Raw genomic sequence first — 22,494 nt, 5'->3', positions numbered from 1 at the left:
CCATACCAAAGATACTTCCCTCGATAAAGCATGTCTGCTGCTCCAATGAAAATCATATAGACACCCATGAAAAAATCACTAATTCCCAAATTTAATATAAAGTACCCACATCCTTTTGATAGTGGTGATTTGTCGAAACACAGCCTGTAAATAACTATTAAAGTGTTTCCAATAAGTGCGGACACTCCAAGAACCCAAATAAATATACGAAGGACATTGTTCTGCATGAGGTCTTCACATGACGAGAAATCATCTTGAGGAGCGATACATTTGTCGTCTTGAACAGATGGTGGTCTGACACGAGGACAACATAGGGTAAAGATACCAGTTCGAAGGAATTTAAGCTCAGCTAGACCATCAAATATGTGTTCTCCAAAGTCTGTTATTTTGGTTTGATGAAGATCTAACTTAGTAAGAGATGTCTGATTTTCAAAGGTTCGATCTTCAATGTACCGTAATTCTGAGAACGAAATGTTCAGAAAGATGAGATTCACCTGTTCAGAAAATAGGTGCTTTGTGAGTGTCTGGATTCCTGTGTATTCCAACCGCAGTTCCACCAACTGTTGAAGGTCGTCAAAAGCACCAATCTTAATTGTAGTTAAATATTTGTTTTCCGAGAGATCAAGGTGTCTTAAATTACGCAATCCTCTGAATGTATTCCGCCTTATTAACTTTATAATATTGCTGCTTAGATCCAATGATATCAAATTCTTTAGTTCCCAGATATTCCATAGGAAATTTTCAATACGGCAGTTTGACATTATTAATACAGCGAGCATATGCAGACCCTGGAAACTGATGTCTGTAAGCTGGTCGAGGTTGGATGATGACAAGTCTAACTTTCGTATTAATGATCTAAATGTTTCATTACCAAGAAAGGACCCTGAACATTTAAGAACAGAACCAGTGCAGTTACACGAGGACGGGCATGAGAAATAACAAGACATCTCGTCATCACCCCCAGGACAGTCAATGTTGTTATTACACACATCCTTTACACTGATACATGTCGTGCTCTTTCTGCATCTAAAGTAGCCTGGACATTGGTACTTATCTGGAATTGAAAACAAGGTTAAATCAAACGTATAGTGTCATATCTGAATGAAAACAACAATGAACAATCGTGGGGTTTTTTATCAAAAGTTTGAGTCCAAAGGTTGTTTAGAAAGGTCTCTGCTCCCCAAAACCCACCGTCAGCCGCTTCATCTATTATAGATCTGCCAATTAGCAAGATGTTAAATCCATCTGACTATGTATTTACAGAATAGATTCACCATACTGTGTATGCAAGAAGACTACCACTCCATTAGGTCCGTCTCTGTATAGTTTATTTTGGATTTACTCTAGGTCTTTACAAATTGTCCAGATCTGTGGAAGATAGTTACGTATTTGTATCTTTGATCGCCATTTAAAAAAAACCCAAATGTCCCATTGATTATGGAATGGACATTTCCGTGAGCCTGTCGTGGGGTATTGTTGTGTATAATGTTGAAAAATGAAATATTTTAACATTAGTTAACTTTGAACTGGATTGAGAGTGAATGAATAACATTGTAATTACAATTGCCATCAATGAACTCCTCATTACTTACCACACACATGTTCATCTGCCCCATCAACACAGTCCATGATGCCATTGCAAACAAATTCTAAAGGTATGCAATAACTCCGTGGACACTTGTAATAACCTTCCTCACACTTTACTGTGTCTAAGGGGGAAAAAAAAAATGCAGTGCAGTATTAGTTTAATATAAATAAAACTGTCATGACCTGTCATGGTAATATTTGGGAGAGGAAGGGAAGGGTACCTGATAAACCTCTGATTATTAAGTCCACTATTGGTACCACTGTTATTATGAAACTACACATACCCAGTCTTGAAGTCTTGTTTTTACCGTACTAACATTATTATAAACAACATAATTTGTATTCGTTTCTATAGTCCTTCCCATGAAGAACGCCTGTTTCATACTATGGGATTTAATACAGATTATTTATTTCTAAGCCGATTGTTTTCTTATTTGCACACACACACACACACACACACACACACACACACACACACACACACACACACACACACACACACACACACACACACACACACAGTCTCTTGTTTATTATTCCAAAACATTTTAACTTTTCTTCGTACGTCAAACCAAACTGAAATTATTTACAACCCCCCCCCCCCCCCCCCCCACAACAACAAAAAATAACGTGTGTAGGATGATGTGACGGACTATAGGTATAGGTTAGAATTAGCCTACTCTCAACGGATTCAATTATTCTCAAAGCTATGGCATAGCTTAATCAGTATCCTAAACCTGGTCCATGAAAAGGCCATGATATGTACTATTCTATGAGAAAATATGTTGCTGTATCTCCTCGGTAGGAGTATTATGTTTGGTAGAAATAGGTATCTTTTCTTATGTCCAAATAAGCATTAACTAGATGCCAAACCGTCATGGCTTACAATGTAACCAGGTGCTGCTAATTATATAACCCGCACTATAGTACACCTACCACAGGTATCCATCCCAGTGAGATAACGAGGCATTGCGTTATACACTCCCTGTGCTTTCCAGTGGCACAACGTCTTTGTTGCTGGAAACAAGACACAATATTTTAGTTATAAAACTAGCACTGGCTGTATATCTATACATGACAGAGAAAAGATGATAGCATTTAGTCAACAATATGAAGCTGTCCATTTATTATCAAATAATAAAAATGTATCATTTAATCTTTCTATGTTCTATGTTCTGTATGGTTTTGATCAAGCTTGATCAATTCATAGTAAATATTTGATATACAATGTTATCAATAAATAACAAATAAAAACAAAAATAACTTAGCATATCCTGTAAGATATAGAGACCACCAACAATTAAAGATGCTCACTGTAATTCCTAAAGTACATACTTGTTTTGCTTCACATTGTGACCTACTAAAAATCTGTACACACTGAATAAGCCATGGCTGGCATAATAAGCTATGTGGTGTAAGTAATCTGTAATTTAACGGTAAAAGGCTGTAAATGGGTGGAATAGTTTACTCACCCTAATGGTTAGGGCCAGTGTAGGGAAGATATCTCCAATAAAGGACGTCCTCGTGAGTGGCTGTCCTTTAGAATAGGCATTAGATTTCACGGAAACAGCCACTATTTTACTAAATGCCCATTCGACTCTGCATTTTGCAAAGATACGAACCTGATCATAAGACGATAATATTCTATGATGTGGAATGCATTCTTACGTGTATCACTTGACTTTAAAACTTTACAGAGACTTCTAAGTTCATCTTCTTTCTGGGTTCCTGGGCAATCTACGATTCCATCACACTGCCAGCTGTAAGGTATGCACGTACCGTCTGTACAACGAAATCCTTTACAAGTGTCTACAAAATATGATATTTGATTCCATTACCTACAGTATGCAACACAATGACCATCTTATGAAACGTGACGACTGGTGTAGCCCTAATCAAACCTCTGTTGTTTTCCACTAAGTTTTATATTTGCCTGTTGCTCCTAGACAGTTTGGTTACCCCCACCCCAGTATAAAATCAATTCTACACTCATAGACAGTGTGGTTTCACCATCCTAGTATATAATAATTGCTACTCTCCTAGACAGTGCGATTCATCCACCTCACTATAAAATCAATGCTAACCTAGACATTGTGATTCCCCCACCCCACTATAAAATCAATGCTAACCTCCTAGACAGTGTGATTCCCCACCCCAGTATAAAATTATTGTTACGCCAATGAACGTGATAATATTTATGTAAAGAGTCTAGGTCAAAAACCCTGTAAAAATACTTTAATATTATTCAAAACGTTTATAATATTTAATGCAATTATTAATGTTAATACAATACATAAAACATTTTTTATTTTATTTAGATGCAATAATAACTGATATACAAAATTCAATATATAAAAGAAATATTAAAGTATCTCGCCATATAACGTCTATAACAACACAATATACATTTAAAAGTAGTAACATTGATAAAATGAGGTCTCTATAACCGTTACATATTAATTATGTAAAAACAAAAAGAGCACTTTGTATTACAATTTATACTAAACAAATGTTATTGATATAATCATAATTATTTCTAGTTTTTATGCGGGTAAATAAATTTGGAATCTACATTTCTATTTATCTTTTTTAAAAACAAACTGTTTTCTAAAGCACACATACTGACATACTAATATATTTTATCGCAGATTAATTTTAGTCATGTAAAACAATCATGTAATGGTAAACTCCCTATTTATATACAAGGTTTGCTTTAAAAATTAATTCTAATTATTCAAATATGTCTATGCACAATATATATATATATATATATATATATATATATATATATATATATATATATATATATATATATATATATATATACTGAACGAAAAAAGAAACTTCCGATTTGTACATATAGTATTTGTTGTGTTAAAGAATTCATTGTGTAATGAAATTATATAGGTAGTATTAGCCTTGAGCTGTATTATCAGGATTCATGAATTGTATTGATTATTTTTGCACTGTTAATCGTCGACAACGTGAAATTCAATTTGCACGTGCATGCATGGTTCGACATGTCCCGTGTAGTATTCGGTCAATTTGTCTTACTGACATCGTTGTCAAGTGAAGGAAAACGCTTTACAATTTGTAAAAAAAAAAACGTTTTTTACATTGTAGCATTTTTAGTATGCCCAGAATACCCAATAATTTACGCGAACGAGCGATTGGCATGCTTGATGCTGGCATGTCAACAGAAGACGTTGCATGACATGTTGGGAGTTCTAGTCGAGCGATACGAAATCTTCGCGTAAGTTTTCGAACGACAGGAAGCACCAACGACTTGCCACGTCGTGGACGTCCGCGTGTTACAACGCGTGGTCAAGACCGCTATATCATGAACACGCATTTGCGCAATAGATTCCAAACTGCCACTGCTACTGCTGCTAACACACCTGGGCTTCATAATAACCGAATCAGTGGGCAAACTGTTCGTAATTGTCTGCGGGAGAACGGTTTACATGCACGACGTCCTTACGTTTGATGCGTTTTAACGCAACGTCATCGTCTAAATCGTCTTAATTGGGCATGTGTACACACTCGTTGGATACGGCGACGATGGAATACCGTTCTTTTTTCGGATGAATCCAGATTTTCTTTACAACGTGGTGATGGCAGGGTGTTGTGTTCTTGAACGAGATCGTTTCGGGGGTGGGGGTTGTGTCATGGTCTAGGCAGCCATTGCCCATGGTTATCGTTCACCACTAGTCGTCATTGATGGCAATTTAAATGCTCAACGTTACCGCGATGACATTCTCGCTCATCACGCCATTCCTCTGTTCCATAACAACGCCAACATCTCGATTTTTCAGCATGATAATGCCATCTTTCATACAGCTAGAGACACCGTAAATTTTCTTAGGACAAATAGCATTGATTTCATTGATGACTGGCCCGCTAAAAGTCCTGATCTCAACCCCATCGAGCATGTCTGGGATAGTCTGGAGAGACGATTGAGGCGTCGTCCCAACCCACCCGCTAACGTCAACGAACTTCGTCAAACGCTCATTCAGGAATGGAACAATATTCCACAGGCAGAAATCAACACTTTAGTCAATTCTATGCGCCTGCGATGCACTGCAGTGGTCAATTCAAGAGGTGGTCATACCCGTTATTAAGTGGGTGGGTTTTTGTTTTAACCCCTACCACACTTGGTCAAAATTTCTCCCAGTTTCTGTTAACCTATGGCCATGATTTTTGCACCAAACGATGCATCATGGAACACTCTTTAAACGCATATATAACAATTATTCCCCCCGGTTTGTTTTCATCAAGTTATGTTTAAGCAAAGTTAGCGGAAGTTTCTTATTTTGTTCAGTATATATATATATAATCCATCTGTGTTTTTGGCACATTTCCTCTAAAATAGCAAGGAGGCTTGAGATAATATATTTTATAAAGAAAAAGTCAGAAGCCTCCGTTAATTCACATTTTCGCCTGGTCAGGCTTCATTAGGGAAATCTGTCGACAAAAATAAAAAACGAGAGTTCCATCCAAATAAGAAATCATCAGAAAAAACATGTCCATATTTGATCTAAATCCTAAGAACAAAGTAATATTCCCAAGAAAAACTGTAATTTCTGCAGATAGACGCCAACGGAACCAGGCCGAATGGTACAAACCAACCTTTCCCAAACGTTTTATTCAGCATGGCCCGTTACAAAAAAAAAGGTATTTTAAATGTTGTGCAAAGAGATGTGACAGGTGTTAAAGTTAGTCAATTTCATCTTGCCTGACCTTAAAGTTATTCTTTGCAGGCAGTGACGTGACTATGATATAGCAACACAGTACGACGCACAATATCCAGTCGAAGAATAAGCTCCAAACATTGATGACACTCCTGTTACTAATATGGATATGGAACGGATATGCGGCAAGGTCGACTATCGTCTACATAAATTAAAACAACTTTAGGCAATAAGTAGAAGCATAATTCTTCAACACATCAAAGAACTCAGAGAAAAAATCATGCATGTCAATGGATGAATGAATGGAATGATTGAATGATTAACGACACCCCAGCACGAAACCATTCATGTCAAAGACATTAAACTCACATGGAGTCTAATTATGAAGAAAAAGTTCCCGACTGGAGCAAGTCAAAAAGAGGCCATGACTATTAGTACGGGAGCCAGGTCGATTTATCTATGTCAGAGAGCCAGGAAGGTATGAACATTGATTGGGAATTTATATACTTTTAATGGTACGTCAAGGTCAATTTGTGTTTGATCTGTTGCTACCCAAAAACAACAGTCCACGGCACAGACACCAAATTTCAGTTATAGGGGAGAATAAACTCTTTAAAAATGTTTGGTTTTTTTGTTTGTTTGTTTGTTGATGTTTTTTTGTGTGACGCTTAGTATCCAAACTTTCCATTTTGATTTGCTGGATGTTCATAATTGGTTAAGTGGACCTACATGTTCAAGGTCAAATGAAGGTAATTGTTTCTGAATATATAAGATGCTGTAAATGACACAAAACATTGGTTTATTTTAATTCTGTCCAATAACATTGATCGATAATCGTCATATTATTACTTTAATTTATAGATATATCCATTACACATCTAGAAGGGATGCTTTCTGGTTGAAATTTCAGGAGCAGATCCATAATTTAATGAAAAGGGTAGATGGTTAGGAAAAAGGTTATGTCCACATTTTGGGGCATGGTTTGTTAGAAATGGGTACCAATGCTTACTGACGTCTGTACAGGGTATGGTTTATGGTGAAGGTGGGTACGGTTTATGGTGAGGGTAGGCATCCTCACAAAGGTGACCTTTAAAGGTCATTTTGTGGGTCATGTAAGGTCACTTATGGTCAAATTAGGGGAAGTTATCTTTGTGTGTAGGGCTTTTTACAAATATGCTACCTAAAGTTCGCTTTTCATATATATGATTATAATGGATCATTATATATTACTGTAATATATAATGATTCATTATAATTTACAATTTACCTGCAAATTATAGGAAAACTTGATATAAAAATCAACTGATCTCGAAAGTATGTCTTTCTGTGGAAGATCCAGAATTTAATCAAAAGGAATAATTTCTGAATGGGTTATGTCCACATTTTGGGCATCGTATGTGCCCATGCTTAGTAAGGTCTTTACAGAGTATGGTTTATGGTGAGTGTAGGTACAGTTTATGGCGAGGGGAGATACCCATGCGAAATTGACACTTAAGGATCATTTTGGGGTTATTTAAGGTCATTTATGGTCATATTACAAATTATTTACAAATATGCTACTTAATGTTCGCTTTTCATAAATATGATTATAATGGATCATTATATATTACAATTTACATGAAAACTATAGGGAAATATGATATAAAAATCAACCAATCTCGAAATCGTGTGTACTAATGTGTAAAATAATATGTTTAAAAATAATTAATGGTAGCTTTGTTAGAAATGGGTACCCTTGCTTATTGATCTTTATACAGGGCAAGGTTTATGATGAGAGCTTCATACACGCAACATACATACACTTCAGCGGGTTCAGGACATCCACAACAGTTCCACTCTTTAAGAATGGCAAGAACACATGTTGGTTTCATTAATAATTAATGAATCATTGGAACTACACTTGTGTCAAATGAATATCATATCTATACTTTTGCAAAATTTAGTTTTCTCTTTCCTACTCCTTAGATTTATTGTTTTGTATTTAATATTCTATGGAATATGGTGATACATTTGTTTGTAAGTATGGGCTCATCATTGGAAATGGTTGAGGATCCAAAAATGGCACATTCAACCAGATAGGAAATTATGACGAACTATATACACAATTTGTCCTCCAAGCATGAAGCATATTCTCGAGTTTTGGATGAATGCAGACAGACACATAACACTATGAATGGTTTGCTATTTTGGTCACCTTTGAGACGAAGGTTTGACACCATTTGGATTGTCATCAAATACTGGGCAGGACATACTCCACTTGAAACACACTGATTTCACTGATATATTTGTTGATTTCCTGAACCAGTTAATACTTTGTATAGTAATACGGAGTCATTGATAAAGCCAGGAAGGAGAGAAGGCTCTGGAGGTGTTTCAATCTATCAAGAATACCTTGGCTACATTTGAAAAGAGCTAATTTCTAAACATACGTTCTAAGCATTCCATAATTTGACAGTAGTCTACCTCCTGCTTAAGGAGATTGGACAAGGCAGAAATGTATTTCAGAATACACATGTACTGCTATCTATCAATTATAATATGCAACCGGTTAGTTATATGGCAGTTGTTCACGTTGAAAGATACGTTTAATGATAGAAACAAATTATGACATACCATTTTAATTGTTGCTAGAATAACCGTAATATTGTCTTTAATTACATAATAACATTATATCTTAAATATTCATGATATTCAACCCCTCCCCATACAAACCCTCCAACACCCCCCCCCCCCCCCCCACACACATAATAACGATAATTTTCCTTCATTTGTTACAAATGACTTTAAATTATCTTAACATGATGGGGTACCTACCCTCTTTGTAAACCTTTCCCTATATAGCATTAAGCATGTGTTCCCATTTCTAAGGAAACGTGCCTGAATTTGTTTTGCCCACTCGTTTAGAAAGAAAGATCTGTTTAAATGCCCAATAATAATATGTGAAGCATATTTCATTTCATTCTACACCAACACCAAAGATTAAACAAAATATATATAAATTTGTATTTCATATGTTTATTTATAAACATCTTTGGGACAATTATTTAACTTTAAAATATCATTTGACTTTATTCAGAATGAGAAACAGTCAATTTAGTGAGCACTTCTTTGTCTTTAGGTAGTGACTGACAGAGGAAACAATTTCGACATACCATTAAAACATGCACATTCCCAGCTAATGCACAGGTTTATTTTTTTATAGCTGCTATACCAATGCAAATCACAATAGCCTGTCAGTTTATATGCACTGTAGAGCCAGTTACGTGCATACAGTATCTAGAAGAATGTATAGCACGAAATTAATATTGTAAAATAAATGCATTTTTCGTTCCAGATTTCCCAGTTAACATGCACATTATACTGACCAATTAGATACATTTAATAATCAAAAGTAAACCTTTAATAGCACTTTCTGGAAAGAACCTAGTCTTACAGATACAATTAAAATATATCTCCATTTTGACCCCAACTAGCTTCTAAAACGACACCCTAAAGGTCAAAATGGCATGACTACCTACCTTTACCATAAACCATATTATAGATCTCAATAAGCATGGGTGCCCACGTTTGGCAAAGTGCTACCATTAATGTTTTAAAAGAAATGTTTTAGACACTTGTAAACACATTGTTTCGAGATAAATTGATTTTAATATCAAGATTCCCCATAGTTTGTATGTACACTATAATGATCTAATGTAATAATATCTATGAAGAGTGAACCTTATGTAACATATTTGTAAAAAGCCCTATGCTTAAAGTTGTAAAAAATTACTTTTCACCAATTGTACCGTAAGCGACCTTACATGACCCCCCCCCCCCCCCAAATGACCTTTAAAAGTCACTTTTGCGTGGGAACATTCCCTCACCATAAACCGCACCCACCCTCACCATAAACCATACCCTGTACAGACCTCAGTAATCTTTAGTACCCATTTCTAACAAACCATGCCACAAAATGTGTACGTAACCTTTTCCTAAACATCCCCCTTTCGTTAAATTATGGATCTGCCCCTGAAATTTCAATCAGGAAGCACCCCTACTAGATGTGTAAGGGATATGTCTATAAACCAAAGTAATAATATATATATATATTCTTTATTCCTCTTGTAGAGAGTTCGAACAGTACATATTATCATACATACATAATACATAAAAGGCAATGCACAATGATTAATGGATAATACATAGTACTTCATACAAAATACATAATAGGTAATATATACAGTGGCGTGGGAATAAACGCATGGTGAGAGAATTACATGAAAAAGGTTATTGGTTGATCAGAATCACGCTCATATAAATTCACTCGCCACCCTGCCATTCTCTCTCTCTCTCTCTCTCTCTCTCTCTCTCTCTCTCTCTCTCTCTCTCTCTCTCTCTCTCTCTCTCTCTCTCTCTCTCTCTCTCTCTCTCTCTCTCTCTCTCTCTCTCTCTCTCTCTCTCTCTCTCTCTCACACACACACACACACACACACACCGCTATAAAGATCTGCACATTTGCACAAGAACAGACAGTCATGACTGTCTACAGTATATTGGTCTTCATATTGTTAACGTAATATATTTGCGTTATTTTATAAATGAAGTGTATGACAGTTTCACTTTATAACATAGATTATTCATCATCAATATTTATTGGAGGTTTACAGGACAGGAGTTTGTAATAAAAATATCATCGGGGCAGTTATGTAATTCTACATTGAGGTCAACAGGACAGATATCAAGAAGCGTTGTCCAGAATGTATCTCTGGTTGTATGAACAACTAGTCATGACGTGTGTACAAATATCAGAATAGTTACTAGTACATAACGTACAAATACCGTGTACTGAGTTTGGCCTCCATATAGCACATATATTTATCAAGTGATTTGGTTGCTCCTTTAGTGATGGATTTGACCGTGCAACTGACCAAGCTCTATGCACTTCGAGATTGGCATGAATTTTTAGAAAATGTGTTGTATCGGGGTTTAAAGAAATACTGTCAAGAAGTCCAAGACAAAAATCGGTTCGTGTTCTTTTAGGAAGACCCTGGATAATCTGTATTACAAATCTATATGCTCTTTCTAACGCCAATAGTTCATTTGTATTTAAATTATTCCATAATTCACTACCATACAAGGCTTTTGATAGGCACAGCGAATGAACTAGTTTGACGCTAGTTACAGGATTAATTCCACGGCAGTGACAACCAGCCTGAACTAGAGACATGGCGGTGGATTTTATAGTTTTGCAAGTCTCGAGTGTTCTGTCCCAATTATTTAAAGACCTTTGTAATTTAATGCCAACATGTTTTATGGCTGTTGAACATGGCAGTTCCTTTCCATACAGAATACGTTTTGTATCCGGATCCTAACAGAAGTCAACAACTTGTGTTTTAGAAGCAGAGAATGTAAAACGCCATTTAGCGCTATATCGCTCACATATTGAAATCATATTTTGTATGCCACTTGGAGTAGGAGAAATAATAGAGATGTCATCTGCTTGAGTTGGGCAAGAAACTCTAGTATCCAGGATCATTGCACCTTTGTTGGATTGGGTTAAATTATTCAGCAATTCATTAATAAACAATACATACAATTTGGGGGACAGTATGCTTCCTTGACACAATCCTCTTTTCAAAGGAAAGTGTGAAGAGAAACTATTGTTTACTAAGACCTGTAGTTTACAGTTTGAATAGATTGCTTCTAAAGTAAGCCAGACTTTGGGGGATATACCAGTTTCAGAAAGTTTCCACAAGAGACCAGAGTGCCAGACAGTATCAAAGGCTTTAGCACTATCTAGACATGTAACAATTACTACATCACCTCTTTCTCTATAGTGATTGATAGTTTCTTGTAGAATGAACGAAGTGTCAATGCTAGAAAGGCCTTTCTGAAAACCACATTGGTGAATATTAGGAAAACTTTCTGAAGAGTTCAGTTCTGGCATTAACGTTTCCAGCACTCTTTCAAAAACTTTAAGGATTACAGATAGAAGTGCAATACCTCTATAAGAGTCTCTGTTGGATTTCGACTTACTTTGACCTTTAAATAAACAGACTAAAACCCCTGAATTCCAACCTTCTGGAATGTGCCCACTGTTTATTACCAAGGAAAATAACCGAGAAAGGCAAAACTAAAGATAAGAACCTCCATATTTTAAGTATTCATAGAATATTTTGTCTGGCCCACAAGACTTGTTATTCGGTAGCTTAGAGCAGATTTTGCTAACAAGAATGGGGGAAATATCAACACTATCTTTACTTGTAGCGGCAGTTAGCTTAAATTCTGAAACTTTCTTTTCAATAGTTGATTTAAAATTGGCATCAAAATGTTCATCTTCTGTGTCGCTAAATACTCGACTAAAATGTTCCGCCATAGAACTACAAATTTCTTGTGGTTGTGTTATAGTTGTATTGTTGACCTTTAAAGACATAATATAGCTACTTTTTTTCTTATTTCTAAGTTTGGTCCATAACATTTTGTGATCTGTTTCACAATCTTTATCCAAGGAGCTATAGAAGTCGCGTTCATAGTTTAAATAAGCTTCGTTTAATTTCGTGCGTAATAAATCGTTTGCACTTTTATAAAATCTGTACACATTATATTGAAAACCGCTGGGCCTGAAGGCTACTATCCACAATCTACGAAGAGTGAACCTTATGTAACATATTTGTAAAAAGCCCTATGCTCAAAGTTGTAAAAAATTACTTTTCACCAATTGTACCGTAAGCGACCTTACATGACCCCCCAAATGACCTTTAAAAGTCACTTTTGCGTGGGAACATTCCCTCACCATAAACCGCACCCACCCTCACCATAAACCATACCCTGTACAGACCTCAGTAATCTTTAGTACCCATTTCTAACAAACCATGCCACAAAATGTGTACGTAACCTTTTCCTAAACATCCCCCTTTCGTTAAATTATGGATCTGTCCCTGAAATATCAATCAGGAAGCACCCCTACTAGATGTGTAAGGGATATGTCTATAAACCAAAGTAATAATATGGCTATTATTGATCAATATTATTATAAAAAAATTAAAAGAAACCAATGATTTGTATCATTTACAGCATATTATATATTCAGAAACAATTACCTTCATTTGACCTTGAAAATGTAGGTACAGTTGACCAATTATGAACATCCAGCAAATCAAAATGGATAATTTGAATATTAAGCGACACAAAAAAATACCCACCACCCCCCCCCCAAAAAAAAAAAAAAAAAAAAAAACCCTTCCAAAACAAACAACAACAACAAAACCCCCCAAAAAACAACAAAACAAAAAAAAAAAAAAAAAAAAAACAAACAAAAAACAAAAACAAACAAACAACCCCAACAAAAAAAAAAAAAACAACAACAACAACAACAAAAAAAAAAAATTTTTTTAAAGAGTTTAATCTACCCTATAACTTAAATTTGGTGTTTGTCTCATAGACTTTTGCTTTTGGGTAGGAGGAGATCGATGTCTTTGACGAACTATTAAAAGTATGCAGATTCGCAATTAACGTACAGGTTTAGGCAAGTAAGAGTTGCAGATCTGACATCTACACATATTTTTACATAAGAATCAATGTTTAAACCTTCCTGACTCTCCGACATAGATAAATCGACTTGGTTCTTGGACTATATTATAGTGAAAAAGAGGAAAAGGCTTGATATGATGGCAAAATTTAAAAAGGTAGGTCTATTCACCAGTGATATTGATCAATACACGTCGAGAGAAACAAATGCTTTTGAAAAACAGAGGAGAATGAAGATGGAGATTCAGTTTGCCAGAGATTCCTCCACATGTCTCCTTAAAAATGATCCAATTTTAAGAATTCAAATAACTATGCGAAACAAAAAGCGACGTGAGAAAACAGCAGAGGAGTATACCATTGCTCTAAAAGCTTTACTAGGAAAAAGAAGTGATTCCAATTCATCGGTTAAACTTGATAATTTAGAAAATCTCTGAGGAAAACATGGCAAATGAAAGACATTTAGTAAATTCCATATGATCAGCATACAAATAAAATTCACATTTTCAGAGTTCATTGTAACAAATTAAAGTAATAACAGACATTTTATGACAAAATGTTGACACATTTACACCATGTGTTGTGCAGGTTGGAGTTGTCTTGGGAGCGACAGTCCTCCTTCAGACGAAGTGATGTCATGGGGGAGTGGAGTCCTCATATAGATGAAGCAACTGGTAGTAATCCGTGGGAGCAATCAGACATTGTCAAAATGCCTTGTTGACTGTCTTGTGTAGAGATATAAGTTTAAATGTGATAATGGTTTTGTCATTCAGATTCTAATTACGATGCGAGTGGCCATAAAGTTACTTTTGAGCTTGGTAGAGGTAAACACAATTAGGCTATACCCATGTTTTATACGTTTTTCAAAAATATTTTAAAGCTTAACATGATAGGAATGGTTTCGTGTTGAATATAAAAAATATAACATTTTATCACCCCTATAAGCTATAAAAGTTGAGGGTAATTTCACACTGCTAATTTCACAATAATTTCAAACAAATTGGTATGATACTTGATGCGGCTTTAAAATGTTATATGTTTAATGTTTCACATAAATGTTAGCATTATTCATTATACAGACTCTCCCGCCAAATAAACTCTTCAAAAGAAGAAACGCAAAACCACATTGTCGTAACATTTGGAGAATTGATTTAATTATTGAATGGTGAGTCCGATAATTACCAAATGTTGCAGGATTGTTCACAATTCACTCTAGTCGATTGTGAGTAAGTGATAGGACACACCACCAAGGTCAAGGTCATCTGGAGTCAATACCGGGTGTGGCCTCCGCGTGTGTTGACAACTGCCTGGCACCGCCTGCCCATTGAAGCAACCAGAGTACGGATGACGTCCCGGGAGATGGTGGCCCACTCGGCCTGCAAGGCTGCTGCCAGCTCGGGCAGGGTCTGGGGCTGTGGTTGTCGCTGTCGGAGGCGTCGGTCCAACTCGTCCCATAGATGCTCAATTGGGTTCAAATCCGGTGATATCGATGGCCAAGGAAGGACATTAATGTTGTTGTTCTGTAGGAAAGCCGTTGTGAGACGTGCTGTGTGAGGCCTGGCGTTGTCATGTTGGAACACTGCGTTGGCGTTGGCCATAACTGGAACGATGTGTGGCCGGAGGATCTGGTCAATGTAGCCCTGTGCATTCAGGTTGCCCTGCACGTGGACCAGGTCAGTTCTGCCAGTGTGTGAGATGGCTGCCCACACCATGACACTACCCCCGCCGAATCTGTCCACTTCCTGCACGCAGTTTTCCGCATAACGTTCACCACGACGCCTATACACGCGACATCTTCCATCATGACGTCGGAGCAGAAATCGGGACTCGTCACTGAACCACACCTGTCTCCATCGCAGTTGAGGCCATTGTCGATGAATCTGGCACCACTGCAGTCGGAGTCGACGGTGTTGTGGTGTTAAGATGACACCTCGAACTGGACGTCTGGCACGAATTTCTACCTCACGTAGGCGGTTCCGTACGGTCTGGTCGGATATCCTGCGCAAACCTGGTATTGCTGCGGCTGTGGAGGTGGCAGTAGTCAATCGTTCCCGAAGGTGGCGTACCCGGATGTAGCGGTCCTGCCCGGGGGTAGTGACCCGTGGTCGACCGGATCTAGGGAGGTCACGTGTTGATCCATGTTGCTGGTAACGGTCCCACAGTCTGGAGATGGTGCTTGGGGACACATGGAATGCCCTGGCAACGGCCGTTCTGGATTCGCCTGCCTCTAGTCGGCCGATGGCATTGTTTCTCTGCGGTTCACTGAGACGTGGCATGTCCTGGATTGTCAACTGTCGGCCAGATACAGAGGCCAGGCAAGCGAACACCCTGCACTTTTATACTGTCGGTGTTCATGTTGCACGTGCAGACAACGCACGTGCAGTGGTGACATGGTTTGCACGTGGCTGCGTTTTTGCGAATATTCACATTTTGGAACTTTATTGTACAGTAGCTGCGTTTTATCGAATGTAACCGTGGGAATGTGTTTCGGACATGCAATGACCTTATATTCACAAAGCATGAACCGGTAGGAAACATAAAATCGGAGTTATAACCCATTTGTACCCTTTTGCGTTTCTTTTTTTGAAGAGTATAGTATGAAGCTACTTACTACAGTTGAGTTCATCGGATCTATCTCGGCAGTCAGGTGTGAGGTCACACACCTTAAAGCTGTTAATGCACTGATTGTTAGAACATCGCCATTCATCATTAGCACAGGGCTTCGGAACTGTGATAAAATGTACTAACATTGTTATAATGTATTCATTGGGTGTTTTGAGCCTACTGTACAAAGTGCATGAAATAAAACACTCTTGAATTCATGTTTAGCAAAACTGGAATAATGATTCGATTAATAAAAATATAATAAAACAATGTGGAAGATTCATATTCAAGAATACATTTTAATTGAGGTTTCAAATGTCAAATCGTAATAATAATTTAAAAAACCCACACTTCATTACTTGTTATTTACATGTTTAGTAACATTCCATCTTCTTCTGCTTTATAGTAAAAAGAAGAAAGAAATGTTTTATTTTACGACACACTCAACACTTTTTATTTATGTTATATGGAGTTGGACAACAGGCTAAGGAGCATACAGTTAACAAGAGAGTAAATTATATGTGGTCATCCAAGAACCTACTTTTTGATTAGCAGTGAGGGTTCTTTTAGTTGGTGTTTGGCAACAGGTTAAGGAGCACACAGTTAACAAGATATGACATCTTCTGCTGTCTACTCAAGGGCTACTCGTTTTGAGCAGTAAGGGTTCTTTTAGTTGCACTATCCAAGAGGCAGGACAGTACTAGCTGGAGCAAGAAGTAGACCAATAGGCCAATCGATGGGGATTAATACTAAATCGATGGCACATAAAACTAGCGTCTTATTAACGGGCTACACCCCGACCCAATAATATTTAAATCCTAAAGCTATTTGATATTTATATTTGATTATATTGACATTTAATGTAGGAAGTTAACTAGCAGCAAGGAATAGTTTATCAGGATTACAGAAACCAAACCAATAACATATACGATCACACAAAGAAAACATACAGCACATGGTTTCATCACTTTTATCCACGCAATCGCTGATCTGATCACAGTAGAAGTCCCACGAGAGGCACAGGCCATTTGACATACAGCGATATTGAGTGTCGGCACATCCATTACCTAAAACAAAATCACATTTAATTGTTAAAAGTTAGCGTTTAGTATGTTCAACAAGTATATTTTTTCTACAACACTGATAATGGTTATAAAAGTAAGCACGTATTTCAAAGTAATGCATGGCATATATTAAATAGTAAATGTGCATTTTCAAAGTTGCAAATACCATATTTTGTTATTTATACGTGTATTTCAGATAAATAACTACAAATTAATTGATCCAATATACAATCTTTGCATAATCAACTTAACAATTAAAATTATAATAGGTTCTCACATTTTAGTCAAACACTACTTTTCTCGATAATTCTTAGAGAAAAATGTAAGTACATGTACATAGAAAATAGTTACCTTGAATCCATTCAAATAGCAGCCAGTTAAACTATGATGTTATGTGTTCATCTGCCGGTCACTCTTACTGGATTTTGCAGTAATATAAATGTAACCAAGATACCTGGCAGATTACAGAGAGCACCCTTAATTAATTATCAATTTTGTCACAAACAGATGACAATTTATAGGAAGGAAGAAGGAAATGTTTTATTTAACGACGCACTCAACACATTTTATTTACGGTTATATGGCATCAGACAGATGGTTAAGGACCACATAGATTTTTAGAGGAAACCCGCTGTTGCCACTTCATGGGCTACTCTTTCCGATTAGTAGCAAGGGATCTTTTATTTGCGCTTCCCACAGACAGGATAACACAAACCATGGCCTTTGATAAACCAGTTATGGATAACTGGTCGGTGCAAGTGGTTTACACCTACCCATTGAGCCTTGCGGAGCACTCACTCAGGGTTTGGAGACGGTATCTGGATTAAAAATCCCATCCCTCGACAGGGATCCGAACCCAGTACCTACCAGCCTGTAGACCGATGGCCTAACCACGACGCCACCGAGGCCGGTACAATTTATAGAGACTTTCAAATGTTTAATGCTACAGACATGTCAATTTCACGTTAACTTATATGCTACAGAGTGATCGATTCGACCATGCTTTTCATGCTTTTTATCGTTGGATATTATGGCATTGGCAACCTGGTCATCACCTAGGTGCAGCCAGTGGTATGTCCTTAAAATGTCATCGCAAATATATGTTAGCAAGTTATCAAAATTAATGAACTAACCGCAGCCTTGTTCATCACTTCCGTCAAAGCAATCAGAAAGTCCGTCACACTTTCGAGATTCCCAAATTATTTCACCATTGCTGCAGTTGAAGAATCGATATATGGATGGCGCACGTGTAGGCGCATGGACCACAGGACTAACTGTTATTGGTAAATATGCATTTTATTATAATATCACAATGTGGAATAAAACATTATATACAATACCATCAAATATGTATATTTATTCAAGCGCACAATAAGCGATAGTGGTTTGGTAATGGTAGAGATCGCATGTCTGTTCATATGTATTTACATATTACAGTTTTTGGTATTTTCAATAGTCTCCTAGGCGTGTCATTCATAATTTTACTTACAGTATAAGGCTGTAAAACCATCATGACTGTTAAAAACAACACAAAGGACCTTTTCTATATGATATTTAACATTAAAACGTGACCCTACAAATTCCATAATACTACCAGTCTTAGTGTAATTTCTAAAACCTTTTAGCCTTTTGTTCTACATCCAAATGTTTATGACAGCCATAGAAAAATGTGTAACTGGTTATTCTTTTTGCTTTTTGCTGATGGTTGTTTATATGGTTTTTGTATATGTTTAATAAAATGTTTTAACAATATGACAAGACAAATTCTTAACCTACCCATCTGTTCTGTATTGTTTCTTGCTTCCATTTTACAGATGAACCCTTTGCCGATAGCGTCACCACACCCAATGTCCTTCCACCATGAGAGATCAGAAGTTTTTGTCCAAGCCACACACGATTCAGCTGCAGCACCATCTGGTTGCCATGACTCTCTATCAGTCTTCCTGAAAAGATATTGTTCAATTATATTTTTAAATACCTTCTTCCTCTGCCAAAACAATATGTTGTTTTCCTACAAGGTAACTGCCATCATCATTGTCGTGGATTATCTAAGAACAATATTAAAGTTTTGTTTTGACTAACTGGATAATTCGTTTAAAAACTAATAAATGGTGTTGTTTTTTATCCTAGGCGGATAACAACAAATATACAGAAACTGTATCTCGATATACAGCTTTGTATAATACGGTATATGCCCTAATGAGGAATTGCCACAGTTCTTTCTGTGTCACTGCCCTTGCAAAGTGTTCTCTCTGAATCCGCCAATCTGTACCTTTACCTTAACAAACCACATCCAATGATTACAAATTCCTGTCTTGCTTTAATTGTTGTTGAATATGTGATTGGGAAAAGCTCGCTATATATTAAGATTATAAATGTATGAACGAAAAAAACATTGCCTGTTGGGTGTCAAACAAAGTTATGTATACAAACACATGATAATAAACGTGTGACGGTACATGCTCTTAATTTCTTTTCGCCTGTGGCGATATTAATTGTTTTAGAAGGCCGTGTGCAGTTCCAAATTGCACTTAGCCAGGTGGACCTTCTTACGTAATACTTCTGCGCGACGGTCCTCGAGCTGTACTTTCTAATACACACCCGGCCAGGTGCGGAGGCCATGTGGCGAGTAGTTACGTAATACCTCTGCGAGTGCGGTTTTTACAACCGTGATTTGACGACGATGGCGACAGCCAGTCTGACGATCAGAGAAAAATATACCAACTCTGGGAGAGGTGGAATATCAGATGATAGGTGAGGTACCGCGTTGTACCCCCAGGCGATATTCGCTGTCTCTGAGAGTTTTGAATAAATAGCTAGGGTTTAGAGATATCTAGGAGAACCATAGGAAGGTATCCCGGGGGAACGTTGTCCGTTTGGACTTTGGTAAATATATTATTTCTGCTCTGTTGTATAACCTTGATGTGATTGATGTGACTTTTAAATATTTTAATACTGTATTATACCAATATTCTTTAGACAGGGTCTTCGGTCATCTGACGAAGTAAATCGTAATCTTACTGTTCTATATTTATACGAGTATTTGGTAATATAAAGCTTAGCCAGTCATCCTAGAGGACCTAGGTAAACTGTAGGTTATTGTCTTTATTGTGATAGGTACCAGTATTAATTCTGTATTACAAGGTTATTGAATGAGTAGTTAGGGTTAATTAAAAATTAACCAGTTAGGAATAGTGTTGTAATTCCTTTATTAATTAAGTTCCCCTCGACGTGTTTCTCAATTATCACACGGGTGTGTGTTAGTGTTTCTCAATTATTGCACGTGTGGGTGTTGTGTCACGGTGAAGTGATTAGCATATTGTGTAAACTAGACACCTAGAGATTAACTAATTATGTGATCAGTTCTGGATTGTCATTATTGTTGTTATTAATTAACTACTGCGGCAGTACATTTGTCAGCATAGGTTAATACAGATTCCAAAGTGTATTGTGTTTTTGTTGTGTTTTCTAGTGAACTAAATGTGCTATAATAATATATACTTTATATAAGATCGTATCTCTGATCATACCTAGACGAGCCAACGTGGGTATATAACTGCCTGTTACAGAGAGATCTAATAGATATACAGTTAGGAGAGATATTTGGACAATCGTGTTTCATTCAGTTACGGGTATTATAGAATCCCCGTGACAAAACGACATCAAATTGAAACTGCAAACGATAAATTAAACACAGTGTAAAGAGCTGTGAACAGAAATAAATATCACAGGTGAATAAACGAAAAGTATAGATTAAAATGTAGTATCTCTTAAGGATGTCAACAACATTTTAATGTGGAATCGAAAAGATGACAACAAAACCAAACTGTGGCACGCTACCAGAGTACACTGACAGTCTTCGCACTGAGGTGAAGGATTCGTCTTCAGAATAAATGAATGCGTCAACGATTATATAATAGTAAAACAAGTTTGTTTGTTTTGTTTAGTGACACCACTGGAGCCCATTGATCAATTACTAGTAATCATCGGCTATTGGATGTCAAACATTTGGTAATTCTGACTCGTAGTCATCAGAGGAAACCCGCTAATGTTTTTCTTGATGAAGCAAGGGATCGTTTATATGCACTTTCCCACAGACAGGGAAGCACATAAGACGGCCTTTATCCAGTTGTGGTGCATTGGTTAAAACGAGAAAAAAACCCACTCAGCTGAACAGATCCACCGAGGAAGTCTGATCCTGCGATGCAAGCACCTCAAGCGAGCCCTCAACCGACTGAGCTAAATCCCGCCCCTTATAGATGCGACAAAGACACAAAACAAAGTATTTATATCCTTCAACTCAGTCAGGCTAGAAATGAAAATATGTTAAATGATTATCACTTTCGAACATAATAATACTGAAGAAACGTTCAAACATCGATGATGCATGAATATTCATCAAACGACAACGTAACAAAGCAAGCATTTATAATGAGCATATATTTATATTATCATTATGAGATAGATAATCACTTGAAAACTATGTATCACAATGTCTTCTGCAACAGAATAAATCATCATTGTATATCCGGGAGAAATATTTTACATATCAACTGGGATCATACCGTTGCAAACTTGTCAAAGGGTCATTTGAGTTTTCTTTAGCAGAGATATGAATTTGAACAAGTTGTTGCATCGTTGTCAATATTAGAATTGGGGAAATTCAAATATAATAATTGTCGCAAAATATAATTAGAATATCTTCGCTATAAAAATAGAACAAATCTTTACCATTTTAGAAACGTGGGTGGTTTTCCATCAGTCCATCTATACATGCCTTGGTAATGTTTCGGGAAAGTGTTGTCAGACCGCTTGAGCCCTGCAACATATAAACCCGCGGAGCGACAAAAATGAAAGTTGTGTTAGTCAATAACATATCCTTTGTAAAGAACACTGTGTACGACTTGTGGTAGCAAACACCCCACTCACCCAGCAATAAACCGTAAATGTTGGAGATCAATTTACAGGAACTCGATTCTTTTGTGAATGGTGATGACATAATATTAAAATCAAATCATTTACTGAAACATCAAACCATTTAC

At 36.8% G+C, this 22,494-nt stretch overlaps 1 protein-coding gene across 1 annotated transcript; it reads right to left on the bottom strand.

Annotated features, from left to right (window-relative positions):
- Positions 1 to 6: 6 nt before the first annotated feature.
- Positions 7 to 22,293, bottom strand: LOC121392370 (G-protein coupled receptor GRL101-like; the record flags this gene model as incomplete). The annotated part of the gene is made up of 9 exons (XM_041523605.1): positions 22,184 to 22,293; positions 19,229 to 19,395; positions 18,586 to 18,726; positions 17,339 to 17,455; positions 16,396 to 16,512; positions 3,256 to 3,396; positions 2,524 to 2,604; positions 1,593 to 1,709; positions 7 to 1,054 (listed from the first exon to the last, which is right to left on the bottom strand). Coding segments are annotated over exons 1-9 (1,973 nt in total), but the record flags the coding sequence as incomplete, so codon positions are not given.
- Positions 22,294 to 22,494: the final 201 nt, after the last annotated feature.

Source organism: Gigantopelta aegis, unplaced genomic scaffold (assembly GCF_016097555.1).
Source record: "Gigantopelta aegis isolate Gae_Host unplaced genomic scaffold, Gae_host_genome ctg3684_pilon_pilon:::debris, whole genome shotgun sequence".
NCBI lineage: Eukaryota > Metazoa > Mollusca > Gastropoda > Neomphalida > Peltospiridae > Gigantopelta > Gigantopelta aegis.
This window is presented reverse-complemented; position numbering and strand designations above follow the sequence as displayed.